General features: G+C 36.9%; 1 protein-coding gene across 4 annotated transcripts in view; it reads left to right on the top strand.

Moving 5' to 3' along the window:
- Positions 1-14,822, top strand: part of LOC130582982 (inositol 1,4,5-triphosphate receptor associated 1-like) — a 33,092-nt gene extending 18,270 nt beyond the window's left edge. For 3 of the 4 annotated variants that reach the window (XM_057382003.1, XM_057382001.1, XM_057382002.1), the window contains 12 exons: positions 1,001-1,079; positions 3,464-3,584; positions 4,459-4,489; positions 5,570-5,710; positions 7,396-7,527; positions 8,195-8,336; positions 8,807-8,856; positions 9,432-9,539; positions 10,711-10,778; positions 12,201-12,320; positions 12,901-13,032; positions 13,986-14,822. In XM_057382003.1, the coding sequence (XP_057237986.1) occupies positions 1,001-1,079; positions 3,464-3,584; positions 4,459-4,489; positions 5,570-5,710; positions 7,396-7,527; positions 8,195-8,336; positions 8,807-8,856; positions 9,432-9,539; positions 10,711-10,778; positions 12,201-12,320; positions 12,901-13,032; positions 13,986-14,226 (1,365 nt within the window). In that variant the 3' untranslated portion in view covers positions 14,227-14,822. The remainder of the gene's footprint in view (positions 1-1,000; positions 1,080-3,463; positions 3,585-4,458; positions 4,490-5,569; positions 5,711-7,395; positions 7,528-8,194; positions 8,337-8,806; positions 8,857-9,431; positions 9,540-10,710; positions 10,779-12,200; positions 12,321-12,900; positions 13,033-13,985) is intronic. The other variant, XM_057382004.1, reaches the window with a different exon arrangement.
- The last annotated feature ends 4,094 nt before the right edge of the window (positions 14,823-18,916 follow it).

Raw genomic sequence — 18,916 nt, 5'->3', positions numbered from 1 at the left:
CTGACAGGTGAGAGCCTCAAATTCTGCCCTTTAGTTAATTCATTCCCATGGTATTGTTTGGGAATGGCAGTTTAGTTATTCATCTTTTCCTGTTTATATAACACACGTATTCTTAACATGTTTGTACTGGAAGTTTTGATTATGGAGACACTTGAGCTGTATAATTTGAGAAGAAATTCTTTACTGTGAGGGTGGTGAGGCAATGGAACAAGTTGCCCACAGGGGCTGTGGATGCCCCATCCCTGGCAGTGTTCAAGGCCTGTTTGGATGGGGCATTGAGCAGCCTTGTCTAGTAGAGGTGTCCCTGCCCATGGCAGGGCAGTTGTAATCAGATGATCTATAAGGTCCCTTTCCACCCAGGATATTCTATAATTTTTTTAATCTGTAATTTTGAATCACCTAGAATCTTTTAAGCACATAAGATTATAAATTAATCTATAAGATTAGAGAAGAAAACGAGGAGATGATAAAAGGAGAAATAAGACAACGAATTTTAATACTTGAGAGTGCATTTTTCCCTTCATGTAAGGAATAGAGGCAGAATATAGTGACAGTGAAGCATTACCTTGCAGCTGTAAAATTCCACGTTCTGGTCTTAATAAAGTCCATGTCAAAGTTTCATTTGATTTTCTGAATTTTATCTGTTTTCTAGGATACTTAGTTATTACTGTGGCTATAATCAAAATTTCTGGTTTTATTCTCAGTCATTAAAGCACTCACCAAAACTCTGCTTATTTACTTGAATAAGAGACACATTTTGTAAATCTGTTTTCATGACAAAGAATTTTTCTAAATAATGCTTGTATGAAATTTGAGATACGTAGTGTGTGTGAATGCGCATGTATCCATGCTGTGGAGCATCTGACTATAAATTAATGTAAACATCACTATTATGTTTATTAACTAAAGGAAATATTATACTTAATGTTCACATGGCAGGGACATTTAAATTGCAATTTGTCATTCAGCTACTTAGAAATGTTGCTGTTTTTCTTCACAGGAGCATATTTTGATGAGAAATCAAAATTTAGTTGGACTAAAACTTCCTGAACTTAGCGAAGCAGTGGAACAGGAAAAAGGTACACTATCATAACACCTGGACAGACTGGTTTTTATAACTGACTGTTACGGGGTGGAAGGAAATGTCTTTTTCTTCAAGTGCAGTAGTAATTGAAGCAATTATGGAGAACAGAAATAAGAAATAAATAAGAGAGACCAACAATGGAAAGTACCTAATTTTCTTGATGATTGAACCATGAGGACCCTGTGTAGGTATTATTGTGACCAAGGGAAAAGTTGCATACATAGAACAGAGTCTGGCTTGTACCCAATTACTTGAGACCTGAAGTTTCAGTGAATGTCTGTAAAAACATTTCAGCAGTGGTGGATCGAATGGATGTAACCTTTGATATTGTGGTCCTGAGGGTGAATTTGATCCTTGGTAGTAAAAATAAGAGGTGGAATGCTTTATTCCTTCTTTTTTGTTTTAGTGTATGTGGCTCGTATTGAGATAACATTTTCACTTCTGGTCCACATCAATATGAATGAGAAGAAGTAAGGCCAGAGAAAAGTCATAAATGTGYTTGAAGGGCTGGAAAAATGTGCCTCACAATGAGTGGGATTTTTCAAGCTCAGTTTCTGTCATTTTTAAGGAAAAATAAGGGAATTTTTTTTTTTTTTTTTTAAGGAAAAAGCCTTAAGCTCTGCATAAATAAGAAAAAAGAAATCTGGCACCAATTGTCTTTTTTCCAATCTAACCCAATGAAAAAAGTCTAGCTGAATCTCTAAAATGATTCAGAATAAAAATAAAGAGCAAAGATACAAASCTGAGGACAATTCATCAAGTGGAACAATTAAGTAGCAGTAGTGGTTAGCTAAAATATTTAAAACAAATATATCAACCTGAAATATTGAAATCAAAACTATATATTTGTTTGGAAGTAGCTAAGACTGAACTTGTACAGTGTGATATTAACAGAAATGGAGATGGTTATCATGAAAGGAGCTGAAACTGATCGTCCAAGATTAAATCCAAAGACAATTTCAATTTTTCTTAATACTGTTCATTTTGCTAATTCATACATTTGCTCTGGGACTAGCTCATTAGGCCTTAAAGTTCCTGTTACATGGAGAGGTGGTTGAGATACTACATTTCAGACTCATCTTCAGTCTGAATGAATCAAGGTTAAAAGAGACTTGTCTTCTATATTTAATTATTATAACTTTGCTTTCTTAGATATGACAATATTATTCCTGTCACTCTGGTAATGTAGAAGTTCACAGAAATGGTTTAGTGGATTGTGTTTGAAAGTCTAAAGGACATGCCATTTTACCAGCCTGTTACATCATTTTGGCAGGTTTGGAAGTCTTGAGGAAAACATTATGAAAAGCTAAGCATTCTTTTACCCAGCTTTTCGAGCAAGATCTCATGAGTATCATGAAGTTATATGGTCTGATAAGTTATCTAAATGGTAGCCAGAACATTAAGGGTCAACTCTTTGTCCTCAGTGGGGAAAACAAGCAAGGGGTCAAATTCTTAGTTAATTTGTTAGGGATACTTATTTCCTTACATTGTCATAAAAGTCACCTTTTCAACTGGAGTAGTAATTTTGTTTAAACAATAGGAAATTGCCAGATACTTCATTATTACTGTTATGAATCCAATATGCTGTCTCCATGATAGTTTCATCAATGACAAGTTACTGTTGCCATCTGAATAAACACAACTTTGTATCTACAGAGGTTTAGGTAAGTGGAATATATTAATATATTACATCTGGAGACACTGCGGTGTCAGGCTGCATTTTATGGGGACACACCTGACTGTTCTTAAGTAAATACTGGCATTTTTTAATATAAAGCAAATGCACAGAACTAAAATATTGCTAGAAAGACTCTCCCTTTCTGTTCTTTCATGTTTAAGTCTCCAGATTTACACATTGTTTACATGGCATGCTAAGCATCCTTCGGTTAAATATATCAACAGGAGAGCTGTACAAAGACTCCTTTCCAAGTCTGAGATTCAGACTGGGGAATCTACCTTTCCTACAGGAGAGTCCGTCATTACATTCTGACAAGATAAAAGGAGATAAGGGAACTATTATATGAAATTAAATAAAATCAAAATACAGAACCTAAGTAACATGAATTTAAAAAAAAAAAATAAGTTTTAGCCATATCTGGTCCTTATGAAAATGACAGAAGTAGAGAATGTAAGTATAACTTTTATGTCCTGTTTCAATGAACATACTGTGCAGACAAGTACATGATGTAATTTATAACCATCAATGGTTCCTCAAAATCTGTAATGTGGTACATTACACTAAACTTCATCTTGGCAGGTGGCATGTAAAGCCGTAGAAAATTACAGTATTCTATTACAAAACTTCAGCTAAAATATTCCATAAAGGAATGCATGACTTTCCAAATAACTTAATCTTTTTAAATCTGAAAATCTCTTTAGGCCCTTCACCTCTACCTTCCCCCACTGAAGAGGAAGAGACAAAGAACAGCTCTGATGTTATGCCCAGCATTCCTGATGTATTGCTGCGAAAACTGCGAGTGCACAAATCGATTCCAGGAAGGTAAAAGCTGATTAAAAGTAGAGAGACATCATCCGGGGGAAGGCACACCAGTGGTTTCCAGTCAACTTTTCTTTTGGAGTTCTATTCACAGGGAGATCAATTGTTGCATCTTAGAATGTGCAACACAGATTTTCTGAAAAATTTTGGGGACTGAGCCAAGTTCCAGTAAGTGGACAACTCTCAGAAGCAGTTAGTGATTTTTACCTAAAAAGTCTTAAACCTTAATTACACCTTAATCTACTACTAGTAGATTTTTAAACAGATGTTTCCATCCTGGTTTCCAGGATTGCTGCTGCTGATATGAACTCACGTTGAAAATACTGTTCTTTCTCTCCCCCACAAAAAAAAAAAAAAAAACCAGTCCAGGCGATGCTTTCCGGTGGTAGAATTTGGGTGCGTAAGAAATCTGCAATTTTTCCACATGTGACAATTTTTCAGGGAAATGGAACCTTTTTTGTAAATGTATTTCAAGGATCACTCATGAATTCACTGATTTGGGTTTTGCAAGACATTAAAACAATTCCATACTTATTTGGCAAAAACGAATTCCTCCATTCACCCACATGGTTATCTACCAAAATCAACAGAGCCTTCAGTCAGTTGAAGCAGCCAATAAGGGTTCTCTGTGCAGATGAAATAAATATTTAACATTTAGCATTGTGAAGGAATTGTTATGTGTATTATTTTATATAATTGATGCATGAGGTGACGAGGTTCTGAGAGATCATTGGTTGATTGTAATCAAGAATGAAAAGTAGTGGGAAACAAAAATCTCAAACATGTATTTTGTTGTTCTTTTCAATTAAATATTAAAATGGCTTTGTTTTTAGAGGCAAAACTCATCAACATGTGAGTTTTTTGCTTTTATTTCTAGTTCCCCACCACTCACTGAAAAAGAAGTCGAGGTAAGTATGTTATTATTTTAAACATATGTTCCAAATTTAAGTGGTTACTTTAAGTTCAAGGGTGGTTATTAGAATGAGATGGAGGGATTATTTATTTCCATAAAAATATTTCTCCTTTTAAAAACTCTGATAAACTCCATCAAAATAACAATTCTGTGAAATATGAGAGTATAAATTGTAAAAAGAGTCGGAATAAGCAAAATATATGTGTGTCTGTCATAATAAAAGACGCACTCACATTGGAAATAATTTCAATACACCTAAAGTAGTAAAAAATTGAGGTTAAATGAGACTAGAAACGAAATAATTAAAATAGTGTTTTTATTTGACAATAGTAGCTTTGGGGCAGTTTTTAATAAGATCTTGCTGCTTGTTCATGTAATTTTTACTTTCTCAGCCAATAATTTTACTTTCAAGCCAATAATTTTGTTTGCCGGGTGCTGTTTAGGTTGAAGGCTTTGTTTCTTCTATTTTTTTTTAATCACATACCAGTCAAGAAAAAGTTTGTTATTTACATAAATCTACTGGAACTGTTGGTGCCTTGTAATTTGCAAAGTATCAGTCCTAAGAAATAATGAGTCTGGTAAAGAAAGAAACTATTTTTAAAAGCAGGGTGCAAGAGAATAAAAATGTTAGCGCTTCATCTTTTTCTGGCTTCAGGGGTAGGTGTTTATCCCTTAGATAAAACAGTGCTGATGGTGAGCTTGTCCCTGGACTTCCTCTGCACAGACTATCTGTTTAAAAACCTTGGAGACCCTTGGAGGAAGTCAAGCTATGAAGCAGATAATTTGTGATTCTGGTGCTTCTGGTAGGCTGCTTCTTTCATTGTGTCTCTGCTCTATAGAGCTCCCAGAAAAACATCCAGGAAAAGAGGCAGCAAAGCATGTATTTGTATTTTAGTGAAGTAAATAGAAGTGATTTTGTTAAAGGAAACCCATTTTAAAAATATGTCCAATTTTCCGTTTCAGTACTTATTTAATCATCAAGTATTTCAACACATACCTCATTCATAAATTGTTTTTGAAAATTGTATTACTGTAAGACTTACTGGAAAATGCCTTTTTTTTTAAATCCAATCAGAATGTATTTGTCCAGCTCTCCTTGGCCTTTAGAAATGATAGTTACACGCTGGAATCGAGAATTCACCAGGCAGAGAGAGAGAGAAATCTTACTGAAGAGAATGCTGAGAAGGAACTGGAAAACTTTAAAGCATCCATTACGGTAAGAAAGCAGCCATTATGGAATTCTTTTCCTGAACTATAAAGTACATGAAAGTGCACACACATTGCAAATCTGTTTGGCTCTTGTAAATTCAGCCCCAAAACTTCATTTTTTGCTGCTTAAACTCCTTGCTGTGGGCTGCCTACTACTCTGAAAGGAGGGCATATGCTGCCAGAGTGGGCCAGCATTGCTGGAAATGCATAGAGGATGCTTCCCTGGTCCAAGTAGATTCCATAAGTAAATACTAGGAATTTGCTGTTCAATTTTTTTAAGAAGCCTTGAAATAAGAACATTTAGAACTGCAGTTTGAGCACTGACCCATGTCCTCCTGGGCAAGACCTTCTTTAGCAGTAAATTAGAGATGTCCAGATACGAGAGATACCAAAATGATCTGAAACCTGAGTCCTAWGATCTATGACTTTCAAGGCCTCTTAACTGAGATAAAAGAAGGCCCCATATGTGAAATGAAACAGCGAGGAATACTTAAAGAACAGATACAATCTCAGGTAAGAAAATAGGCAGTTAAATATTATTATCTTCACATATTTTAAACTGGAATTCCAAATCTCCTTTTTCAAATTAATTATTTCTGAAAAAACAAAAAATGTTTTGAGTACTTTGCTGCTCTTCCCTCTGTTCCCTGTGTTAAAGAGCAAGCTGAAACAGTCTATTAAATCTCAGGCTTTTCAGACTGAAATAAGTCTGTTAGATTTGCCATGTATTTCTGTTAATAATCCCTAATTAGGCACCAAGGACCATGGTGCCAGCATGGGACAAATGTGATTAGGAATTTTTTTCCTTTAAGCAGTTCACACACAGCGGTCTGGCTTTTACAAGCGTTTTTATGTAATTTATAACAAAGTGGAAATTGCCTTTGCCATGAAGGCTTTTGTTCTAGACAATGGAATAAACTAACCAGCAATTAAAAGCAGCGATGGCTCCTCTGTTATATTAGACCTAGATCTGTTCCAATCTCATTGGGAGGTTATCTTAATTTCTGTAGGACAGACACATGTTTTGTGGCTCAATGACAGTTTTACCAGTCTTTCTGGTTTTTTTAATCAGTCCTGTGACAATTGATGTGTTATTCAGAAAGTTAAAGAGAAGGCTGATCTACATGAATGTACAATTTGTTTGAGAAAATAGTCAGGTTACAGTTGACAAGAAAAAATCTCAAATCCTGTGCATGAGTTTTCTTTAAAAAAAAAAGCCCTTATGCCTTTTTTGTTCTTGCAGTCAAATTTTGGTTGCAATTTGTTATCAAGGTAGCTTTGCAATCCTTGAGACTATGATGTCTGACTTTTCAGGTAAGGAAAGTATCAAGGAACTGAAAGAGTACACATGACTTTTTTTGATGCCTTGTGCCCAGCAAATTAAAATCTCCTTTGTCCTTCAGCAATCATTTTTAGGTGCTAGTTGAAAAGAACTCAGCATCTGTGGAGTTCACAGGTAGTGAGGTATATTTCACTTTAAGTTTCAGAAGAGAAAATATTGCAAACGTGTTTCAGCACCATGCTCCGCCAGGGCAGCAGCACTCTGGGCTGTGTGTGGTGGCAGTGCTGGCACCTCTGAGACTAATCTCTCCATGTGGAGTTCTGCCTGGACATTGCTACCTCATTTTGGGCCTCTGGCCACTGCGTTTGAGCTAAAGACATGTTGATAACGCTGCTGTATTTTCTCTTCAGTCTTCAGCTCACCTGTGGCACCACTATGAGCACAGGGAAGCCTACCAGAAGCTCCTGGAGGACATCGCGGTGCTGCGGCGTTTGGCTGCCAGGCTGTCGAGCCGCGCCGAGATGGTTGGAGCTGTTCGCCAGGTGAGGAAATCCTGGTGTTTAACTGTGTCCTGGATCCACGTGTTCACTCTTTTCCAGCCAGGGCTAGAGGCTGCATTCACTCTCTGAGTTAAAGATTGCCCATTATGCTATTCAACATCTGTACAATAGGAGCATATGGATTATTAGAGCTACAGCTGCATCACAAGAAACTCATTTCAAGTCAGTGCAGCACAAATAAAAGGAAACTTTTCTGGGTCAAAACGCTCATCTAGTTCAGTCACCTGTCTTTGGGAATAGCTCAGGCATCTCTAGAGAGCATAAGGACAGAGTGAGTATAAGTAAGAGCGCAGCAATACCCTTCCAGATTCAAGACTGTTCCCTCTGCCCTCTGAAGTCACCAGATTGATGCCAATGACTAAGGCCTTTGAGGGTTTGAAAACAAATATGCTGTACCACGTAATTAATCAGACAGGCATATAGGCAAGGTATATGAATATATGACAAACTAAATTACGATTTTCTGTGAAATAGATAAGTGTGGATTTGTCTTCTAACTAGCTTGGGGATTTTCAGTCATGGGGGCACCAGTGTTTCCTTAAGAACAACTCTTCCAGATTTAGCTATTACAAGGAGTATACACATAGAGGCAAACGATTTACTGGAGATATGTAGAGGTTACCTGGATATTTCTTCTTTTCTTCCTTAGGAGAAGCGTATGTCAAAGGCAACGGAAGTAATGATGCAGTATGTGGAAAATCTGAAAAGAACATATGAAAAGGATCATGCTGAACTGATGGAGTTCAAGAAACTTGCCAATCAGAATTCTAGCAGAAGCTATGGTGGCTCTGGTAAAGAAAAATACAAATTTAAATGTTTGTCTTGCCTCCAGTTCAGAGATATGTTTGTGCTAGTAATGATTAAAGTATCATGAAACATGTTTATCAAGTTCTGATCTAGAAGAGTAGATTTTTAAAAGTTAAAGGAATAAGTTAAAATGTTTCATATAAGCCATACTTAATGCTATAGTACAGTAATTTGAAATCACTATCACTCACAAAATTCTGATGAGACCCAGTGACATTTTCACATGGCTTTTGCCTGCTCTCAGTAAAAGTGTAATGGTTTGATTTTTTGGTATTATATCAAATTTCTTCTGCAGGTGTAATTGAGAACAGAATTTTATACAAATACGTACATGGTCACTAGAGGCCTTGTATAAATATAGTGTATCTGAGTTTGAAATACAGGCAGGAGCCTATTCATATTATTTTTAGATGCTCATAGACTAAGACCGTTCTTTATCTTTGTTTCTGTGCAGAAGATGGAGTTCCTCGTTCCTCTAGATCCATGTCTCTCACTGTTGGAAAGGTATTTCTACAGTAGAAAGAAAATGAACATTTTATGTAGTGATATTTCTTCGTCTGTACATATATTGACATTTTTAGGCTGTGTTCAAAACAGTGTTGGTAAATTCTCAATATTGTCCATTCAATTTAGTGCATACTTTGAAATTTTGGATACTTGATTGAGTATGACCTTGTACAATAATGGCAATGCTTGATGTGAAAGTACAGTCGTTTATTTCTGCAAACCTTCCAAGTGTCGTTATGCATCTGCTTTAATCAAGAATAAAGGCCTTTGAAAAGACAATAAAAACGGAGAACATCTCTGTTGTGTGATTGAGACTCCTGGGTTTTCAGTATGGAGGGAAATGAGAGCATCCCTGTGCCACACCTCATCTCACACTAAGTATTTCTCTTAGCAGACAATACTAGAGGGATTTCTGTGGAAAACCTCAGCGTAACAGTCTCTGATCTTACTTTAGCTCCCAACACTCCTTTTCCCAAGGGAATGCTAACCTACATGTTTGCCGCACAAATTAACTCCCAGAATTGTTCTTCAGTCTGTTTTGTTGTAGAAAAATTAATTGTTGTTTTCCCCAGAATATGCCTCGGAGGAGAGTCAGTGTTGCTGTTGTTCCTAAATTTAACTCCTTGAACATTCCTGGTCAATCACCAACAGCTTCACCTATACCTTCAATGCCATCCCTGGTAAGTAAACTCCATTTTTTAAAGGTACAAGTTTTTGTCTAAACCCCTTTTGCACAGGGCCAAGCTACAGTTACTCATTTTGACTCCATCCTAGTGAACAGGAGGAGTCTAGGGATAGACAGACTTCATTCCTGTTGGGCAAGGAACAAAAGCCTTCACAGTCTCTTTAAATGATCCCTTTGGAAACAGCTGAATAGGGCAGGCTGCTGATTCAGAGACATTGGTTGTTGCTGAGGCAATTTTCCTTTTAAACTGAAGTAACAGTCAGGAGAGAAATCGTGATGATGGTCGTGCACTGTAGGAGGGAAATTTTAACTGGAAACCACAGAATGGAGTTGGATTGCTGCTCTTTACTGCCAGAAGTCTACTGAACAGAAATATATGTAATAAATGTATGTGGTATGAATTTAGAGGTTCTCTGATGATCTGGGATTGGTGGAGCCATCAGTGTCTGTGTTGAACTTTTATTTGTAAAACTTTAATAAATTAAATTACACTAATCTGGACCTAATAAATCCATACAAATGCTTTGGATAAAAAATTGCCAGACATAGTCACTGTTCAGAGATGAGCTAAGATGAGACATAACGTTTAAAGTTATGTAGTTTTCTTTTTAAAATGTAGGGTTATTTGAATGAAGATTTTGCTGAGTAGCTAAATCCATTTTACTTTTAAGAAAAGCATCTGATTGTGCATTTTATTTATTATGTACTCAGAGCCAATTGTTTCAGGAACCAGGTGTGTTTGTTTGCCACGGTTTATTTTGATTTATTTTTGGTTAAAATTTCCCATTGAAAACTCAGCTAATAAGTTAATGTTCCTAGGATAATAAGAGAGGAGCAATAGCATAATTTACCTGTTCAGGGATCAATACATGATGGACAAAGAAATTTCTGGGAAAAAATGAGCAGGGTAGAAGGGAATGTCAGAGAAAATCCTTGGTGTGCAAGTCCACCGCTTACTGCGGATAACGGGAGCAACGTGGAAGCACCATAGTAAGGATACTTCGCTCATGAGCGTAGGAAGGAAGCTGAAGCAGCACAATGCCTTTGTTGTTTTATTGAACGCTCATTTGAAATTAATGAATGAATTTATATTGTTCTTTCTTTATTTAATCATGAATGTTAACTATTTAATGAATACAACATTTATTGCTGTGTTTTACTTACAGTCTGAATCACCCAGTAATGGAAAAAGCAACCTAACATGTACTCCTGCTCTGCCAGCACTTCTAGAAAAGTGAGTTTTGTCTAGGTCATCTCATTGCCTATTTAATGCTAATACTAAATGATAACTTAAAAATCTTATTTTGAAATGCTGTGATATTACTTCTATTTGTTAGAATGCTTTAAACATGCAAATTAAAAGCGTTTGAATACATACATCACTACAGAATATTGAATTTCATGTATTTTAGATTAGGGTTGAGGCAGGACAAAATTTATCTGATGTCCTTGTTTTACCTTGTGGTTTACTAAGAATGTAAGTATGCAACAACTGGGAAAACAAAAACAGTGAACTGCAGCACTGGTTGCTGCTGTTCAAAAGAAGTCTGCAATATCTAGACCATCTTTTGAAACCGGACATAAATTCTGTGAGGAAAAATAAACAACAACCGAAAAAACCTTATCAATATTTCACACCTAAGAAAACAAATCATGTTACCGAGTAACAGAGAGGTAGAACTTGAAATTCAAGTTTGAGCATAAGTGTGTGTGCATGGGCCAGCTGGTCTGATAGCGTGGAATTACACAGTCCAACACATGCACTATTGCGTGTCTGAGAACTTCAAGCTTATAGTCATGGTTTGTTTCAAGTGAAAATAATGTCTATGTGAATATGATTTCTTGAGAGAAAATCCATGGCCCACAGATGAATAATTCACTCACATGGAATTATTCAGCCACCAATTTTAGTACCAGAAAAATAACGGCTGCAAAATGGGTGAGATTCCAAAACTTGAAATGGGATCCACTGTTGAGCTGATTAAACCTCAACTTTGATAGATCTGCTAAGTTATGTCTCAATCACTTAAACTCTCTGTCCCAGATCAAATAAATGGTAGGTGAGCACTGCAGGAGGAGAGCAATACAAAATGCCTTATCTTGAGGCTAAATTCTCAAAGATGCTTTTAGTTGAGAAAAGTTCTAGTGAGAAAAGTGAGGTATGTGTTTGTATTTTTGTTAACCTGTGTATGAGTTAAGCATGTGAAGGCAACAGAGGAGAATACCTAAAATGCAAATAAAAACGATATTTTTTAAAATTAGTATTTGATATTATTTCTATTATGTTCCTCTTGCATAACAGGTTACAATTTCAGAAATGATTTTTTGACAGTTGAGGGAAATGTTTTGAAGCATAGCAAATAAATGCCATAGATAAGCCAGGAAGCAAAGGCTCTTTTTTTTTTTTTTTTTAAGAAGAATAAAAATGCAAATTTTCTTACCTTAGAAACATAATGATTACCCTTCTTAAATCATCTGAAACTAGTATTTTTCCTAGTGTTTAAAGTGTTTAATACTTTTCTTTTGAAAGACATTTCTGTTGTCTGATATACATTAAAAAAGACAAATCGTGAGGCACAAAATTGCAGTATGCTCCAAATACAATATCTTTCAGTGATGTAATTTTCTCTTGGTCTGTTTTTTTTTGTTTTGGCAGTGGAAAGTCAAGTGGAGAGCCTGACTGTGAAACCTCAACTCCTGTGCTGACACAGAGTGGTTTGGAAGAGATCAGTCGTGAAACTAAAGCCAAGATAGAAGAGGAAGCATATAACAAGGGGTGGGAATACTTCTTGTGAACTACATCTGAAAATAAGTGCTACTAGATTAGGAACATAYGGTTTTAAATGTAATTGTAAATGCAGTAGTCACGCTGTTGGTGTCACAAAGTACTTTACACAGCATGTTTGGGAGAAATAAAAGCTTTGGGATCTGTTTCTGAATGTCAAGCAACGAAATTTGTATTATGTGAAGAGTGAGACAAAAATTTTGATCCCATCCTGGAGAATATAACATACCACCTATCCTCAGCATTGTCTAGAGGATGTTCAAAATCATTGAAAAATAATATAAAAAATATTTCTGGCTCCTTTACAACAGACACAAGTTGTTCTCTGCTGATGACTACAACCTCTTTTTCTTGTTCAAGATGATAAATTTGGTATCAGCTCTAATACAATCCTCTGTTAAGGAAGGGTGCCTTAGTCATGTCTTCAGCTAATTTTTAGTCTTGTTCAAGTGCTGTCACACTGCTCTTGTGTTTCATTACACGTAACAAAACCTAAAGCTAATTTGTCATTAAATAAGATCATGCTTATACAACAGGCTAGACTAAGAAATAAATGTTTCACGTGTTACAGCTATCAGGAAGGCTTGAAGAAAAGCAAAGAACTTCAGGAACTGAAGGAAGAAGATGAAGAGACACCCAAAGAAAGTCATGATGAACATGAAGAAAGTGAGAATGAAGACGAGGAAAAAAACCTGAAAAGCAGGTGAGACAGTGGTGTAGTATGTCCGTTGAAGAGGGGCCGCCTATTCTGTTTGTGGTACCCAACCGAATGTTTTATTCTCTCATCTTGTCATGTTTTCCTTCAGTCTAGGGAAGCATATGTGAAATAACAGTCTTTTCACAGAAATAAAGAGTATGTGACAATGTAATTGTGAAATGAAAAAGTTTTGATTTTGCTATTTTGTCTAAAGCTCTGTGTTGATGTCAGGATGCCGCATCTCAATGGGGTTTTGTTCTGATTTGAGGTAAAAAATGCTCCATAAAGATGCCGAAGTGTATCTCTCTGTGGATGTGCATTGTCTCATGAAGGCTGTAATTCCCGAATCTGATGCCACATTTGTGCCGTGTGTTGTTCCTGTCATTACAGCGACACGGTTGTTGCATCTGTCTGTACCCAGTGCTCTCTGTACCTTACAGAAGAATTGAATGCCAAAGCAAGTAGCATGTCCAATCCCACGTTAAGGCAGGGACCCTTCTGTGATCCTGAAGAATTCATTCCATAACCATTTTGGCTATAAACATCTGTTAAGTGAGCTACATTCAGRAAGCAGCCATCTCGTTTGTCATGACAGTCTTAGAAAGAAATGTTTAGCACATAATTGTAATGTTTCATTTAGTAGATCAAGGTATTCGACAGTGCAGAATTATACATGGTGTCAAGCTCTGAGATTTGTCAGCTGACAGATGGGAGAAATAGGAGGCAAATGTACAGTCTCCAGCTGTCTCACAGATATTAGTCACATAGAATAGTGTGAGTTGGAATACCTGAGTGTACAGTTCCTCATAGAAAAACTTGACAGTGTGATTCTTCTTTGACAAGGTGTTTGTTGGGAAAAAAAGATGGTGGTGCCACCTGTGACACCTTTCAAATTGAGAAGCTTAAGATAATAAATTTGCATATGATTAATATATAACAGATTTCTTTTTATTTTGCAGCAGACTTGAAGTCATCGTTAATTATTTATATATCCTGTACCCCAAACTGTGCAAACACTGGAATGTGGTGTGGCTTGTAGTGGCTGCAATAGTCATCTTTGCTGTGGTGTTGGGAATCTACCATTCCTACAACTCCTGCGATGAAAAGTCAGAGGCACCTGAAGGGAAGGCCAGCTGTTCTGCTGCCCATCAGTATTCCTGGTGGAACTCAGGATTCCGGCAGCGGCAACGCACAGAGTAGAGGAACAGGTCCCTGAGCAAGTTTGAGTAGTAGAGCACCGTCATTAAAGGTAGTGCTTAGTGATTCCCCATGGCTGTTACACGTGATCCCTTAGGCAAGTGAGTTACTCCACACCACCATGTTTGGGGTACATGGTGAGCATATCTTGCCAAGATGGCAGTCTGAGAAATAATCCCGTCTGTCCTGTTATTCTAAATAACTTGTACAAATACAGTATTGAAGCATGATAAGGTTGTGGCAGTAATCAGCAGCCAGCAGGACATTTGAAAGAATGATTTGCACAGGAGATTGACATTTTGAAGACCATCATAAAACCTATATTTGCACTTAGTGCTTTATTTTGCATGTCATAAATTTATTGTTGATTGTTGAAGTACTAATTGCATTTAAGTCCTATGTGTTTTAAGACTCTAATTCATTTCCTTATTCATGACTATTGGTTAGAAGTAGAAACTCTTCCATGGAAGAATATAATTATATTCTAAGACCAACTGCCTTGCTGCTAAAGTAATTTTATAAAGGTATTATCTATATGATTATTTAAATGGAAGGCTAAGTACATAAATATGTTTTATAATATACTTTAAGAATGGGACCACCACTTTTTTTTTATTTTTTTTATTTTTTTTTTTTTATTAAATACTCAACCTAAAATGGGGTCTAGGTGGCACAGTTGGTATCATCCAGTAAATCTGGGAACGTCTGTTATATAAAAATTTGCAAAAACGTATGTGTGCCACTAAGGAAAGTGGTTCCTGCCTTGAAGGGTTAATGTGCTGCCCAAGCCCAAAATACTGCAGTCTTGGACATGGAAAGCAATCTTCAGTTTTTTATTGAAAAAAATATAAAAATAAAACCAAAGCTCTTCAAACCTCTGTATAGAGGTGATCACACCAAATGTCCTCTGCCCGACTGCTGACAGTGGAAATGGGTGTTTGAGATCTGCAGCAGGAGCACAGTTCTGAGAACAGCCAGAGCCCAATCAGTGCCTCCATGAATTGGGACATGGGAGCAATGAGGGCTTAGGAGAGCTTACTGTGTGTTTTCAGTAGCTCATTTTCAGAATCTGATGCCAAGACTAAAACTGATCTGATCCATTTTCAAAGCTGAACTACCATGTCAGGATAGATTAATCTTTTGCCTATATTTTTTGCCAGTTCTGCCTCTTTGGGAGTTGTGAGTTCTTACACAAGAATGTGAAAGTCTGACATTTTCAGACAAGCAATCTGAAAATGGTGAAGCCTTTSTCTGTAAAAACCCAGCAGCTAGGGCTGAGACCGAAATGTGTGTCACTGGAGGTGCCATTTGTACCTGGTGACCGTCAGTTCTGAGTGAAGGTGAACGCTGTTTGTCTTTGCATAGCTACGGCCACAAGAGCAAATCCAGTGTGATGTTTGATTGCACTCCTGTCTTGCATTCTGCTGGCATTTTGTGACTGGGAAATGGGTCTGTTTTTCAGCTGAAGGATAACAGTGTTATGAAGTACTGGAATTTCAGTTCCGATGCAGTTAATATTGTTCTGTTTTCTTTTGGTGGAAACACTGAACCTCGACTATGAAAGAGATCAGGTTCTAACTCAGTCAGGAATTTAATTCATGAAGCTGACACTGGCAACAAGTATCCTGCTGGTGAAGGAGTGTGTAAGCAATGAGTAGGGTGTTATTTTTTTTATTTTAAGGTATATATATCTGAGGAATAGTGTGCTTAAGGAAGTTCAAAAAGGATAATGGGGAAGTGTCATTTGGTCTAAAATTGCAATTGGTAAAGAATGTAACAGAAGAAGGTTTCTTCTAAATTACTTGGAATCTGTTTGGTTTGGTTAGAATTTCTGACTGTGAAGAACTACTGTGATATTTCATGTACTTTCAGTATTTGGAGAAACTAGCCGGTTGCTTCTGGAATACTTCTTTACTAAAAACAGGTTAACTTAATATTCTTTACAAATAATATTGATAACTTAATAAGACCATAGAGATTGAAGGTAAATAGTTCTAAATATTCAGATTTCTCTGAATAAAATGTGCCAAAAATTATGTCACATAGTTATGTGATTGGGGAAAAGTTGGGCTGCACTGAAGAAAAATAATTAATAGTGCCTGCAATTGAATTAATTTGCTTTTATCTATATCTGCACTGTTGTGAGCCCAGCAACTTATTTTGAGTAAACATAGAAAGTTATTGATACCAACAGGACTCTCTAATTGCTTAATGTTAAGCAAGYGAAGAAGTCTTTTTGGTCAGTGGGTGAATGTGATCTCCATCCTTTCTTGAAATTCAGCACACTGGCTTTTTGTGGAATGAGTGCACAAGGGACAATTCCCACAAGTAGTTGTACTGATTTGAACTGAGCTACTTACATGTCTGAGGCAAGTATAATTTTACSACAAATGAACCAAAAGAGGCAAGAGATTTTACTGGGGGTGCAAAAAGGAAGATAAAGTTTATGAAAGAAAAAAAATTGTTCTTTTTATAACTAACTACTTTGAGAAAACTGTCCACTAAAAATAACAAACCACGATGACTGACAGCATAGTAAATAGCCATGCTTATRTTTTTCAGTTATGTAATTAAAACACCTTTTTCTAATAGGAAACTAGATTAAGCAGAAAACCTGTTCTAAATATAATTTTATTTGTTGGATATTAGTTTGCTTTATCTGGAAAAAAATCCAAACAACCTCTTCTGTGTTCAAAGATCACATCAGATAACAAGAAACAGTCTATTATTTATGCTATTAACACTGAAATAGTTTTCTTGAGGTGCAATATTTATTTTTCCGCTTTAACAAGACACATTTATCGTCTCTCCTGCACAGCACAAATTTTTCTATCAAAAGGAATTTCAAAAGGGCACTATTTTTGCGTATCATATTTAAATTTTTAATATTGTAAGATTTTGCACAAGTGTGCTGGTATTGTAATGTATGGTATCACATACGTGAGTTTTGAAATAAAATTATGGTTTCAAAGTCCTCAGTGTATTTTTACCTTAAAAGATTTTTGGTGCTCTGCATATTGATGGGTTTGTCTTTGTCCTGCCTGGTGTACATTGTTACGTGTTGCGAGGATCTTGCTCTTAGTCTTCCAGTTCTTCAGGAAAATGGTGCAGAAGAAGAGAGCTAACTGCTGTGTCAATGGAGAAAGTGTTTGTAAGCAGGGTCATCCCTTCCATGGTCCCAGAAACCAGCTGGGAGAGGAAGCTGGAATATCCTGGAGAGAGTTTAACTCCTGCTTCAGAGGGAGGCCACGTGTCACAGAGGAGGCCGAACATGGGAAGCCACGAAGGAAATCTGCAGCCAAAGGAGTTGGGGTGAAAGGCTAGGCGTCTTCATTTGCTTCGTGTCTTTGTCGACTTGGGATGGCTGGGAAGCCTGGGTCTCATGGGGAGCAGACTTGCCAGACCAGCATGTAGCAGTCAATGTTCAACATCTGAATCTCCAATGGTCTGTCATGGGACAAACTCTTGGACATCAACAACCTGGAAAGGAATTACTGTTTTCATGAAAACACCCTGATATTTCTATTTTCTATGTGAATTTTTTTTTTTTTTTTTTTTTAAACTTGTTTCCTCTACCTGTTTTCCAGGTTCCTTTTGAAATGATTGTAGAGAACAGTTAAGTGTGTTCTGTCTTATCAAAAGTTGTCTGTTTAGCAGCCCTCATCAGCATTTTTTTAAAATGCTCACCATAAAAGGCTGGKAATTTTTTATATAGGTTACAGTAAGTATTTAGGCTAAAGACAAAGTAATCATTCAGTATAGGTCTGCTTTTTTTTGCCTCACTAATTACGAAGAAGACACACCAGAAGGTTAAATACCTTTTGTACTGTTCCAGTCCAGATAAGTGATCTTCCACCGTTTTGGAACAGCTGAACTACAAAAAGGAAGAAGCAGTCCAAAAAACAAAGTTATTTCAGTCTCACTTCATCATTTTAAAATTCTTTTCTTGCACTCCTAATCTGTAAGGCTATGTGAAGGAGCTTTTTGTTTGGTGTTGAAAAGGTGTTTATCTAACTTTTAAAGCTAAAAATGTTAGTAAACATCAACTAAACATCAGGAGTTTGGCTAAAGGAACTCAACCACAGTGATGATAGTAGGTGCAAAGTGTTAAAACCTGCAAGGACATTGAGCATCCAATTTTAAAATGTCATGAACCTAGCTCTTCATTAGTTTTCACGGTAGGAAATACTCAAGGGACACATCTCCTGCAAWTTTCAAGTTGGCCCACTCGTTAGGGTTACCGTTCAGAGTTTAAATAAACTCTTTTATCATCTAACTACACCGAGGTGGTTCTTTCAGCTTAGATTTTTTTTCTCATGAAAGACACTTCATTTATTTGGAGTGGCTGTGTCACTGTGTTTAATTTTTCCACAGTCCCCTTGGAAGAAAGTAGGTAAACTTGCCGGTGTCTAGACTGTATTTAAATGTCTTTTGGTGTTGGTGCACATGTGGTCCCATCCGGTAACAAAAATTGCTTACCGAACCCAAGAAAGATCATCTGAACTGAGGATAGGTCAGGGTGTCAGTCGTGGCAAAAGTGCTGCACTGTGGGCTCTCTCGTCCCCTGGGTGCAGTCCCAAGGCCAGGCTGTTCCATCTCCTCTCCATGGGTCTCCTGCTGGACACAGCTCCCTTCCCAACATCCTGCCGCTGCAGCGTGGGGACCTCCCTCCTCCACAGCCTGCAGGTGTCTC

The sequence above is a fragment of the Malurus melanocephalus genome, unplaced genomic scaffold (assembly GCF_030028575.1).
Source record: "Malurus melanocephalus ecotype Western Australia unplaced genomic scaffold, MMel_1.1 scaffold_545, whole genome shotgun sequence".
NCBI classification, from domain to species: domain Eukaryota; kingdom Metazoa; phylum Chordata; class Aves; order Passeriformes; family Maluridae; genus Malurus; species Malurus melanocephalus.
This window is presented reverse-complemented; position numbering and strand designations above follow the sequence as displayed.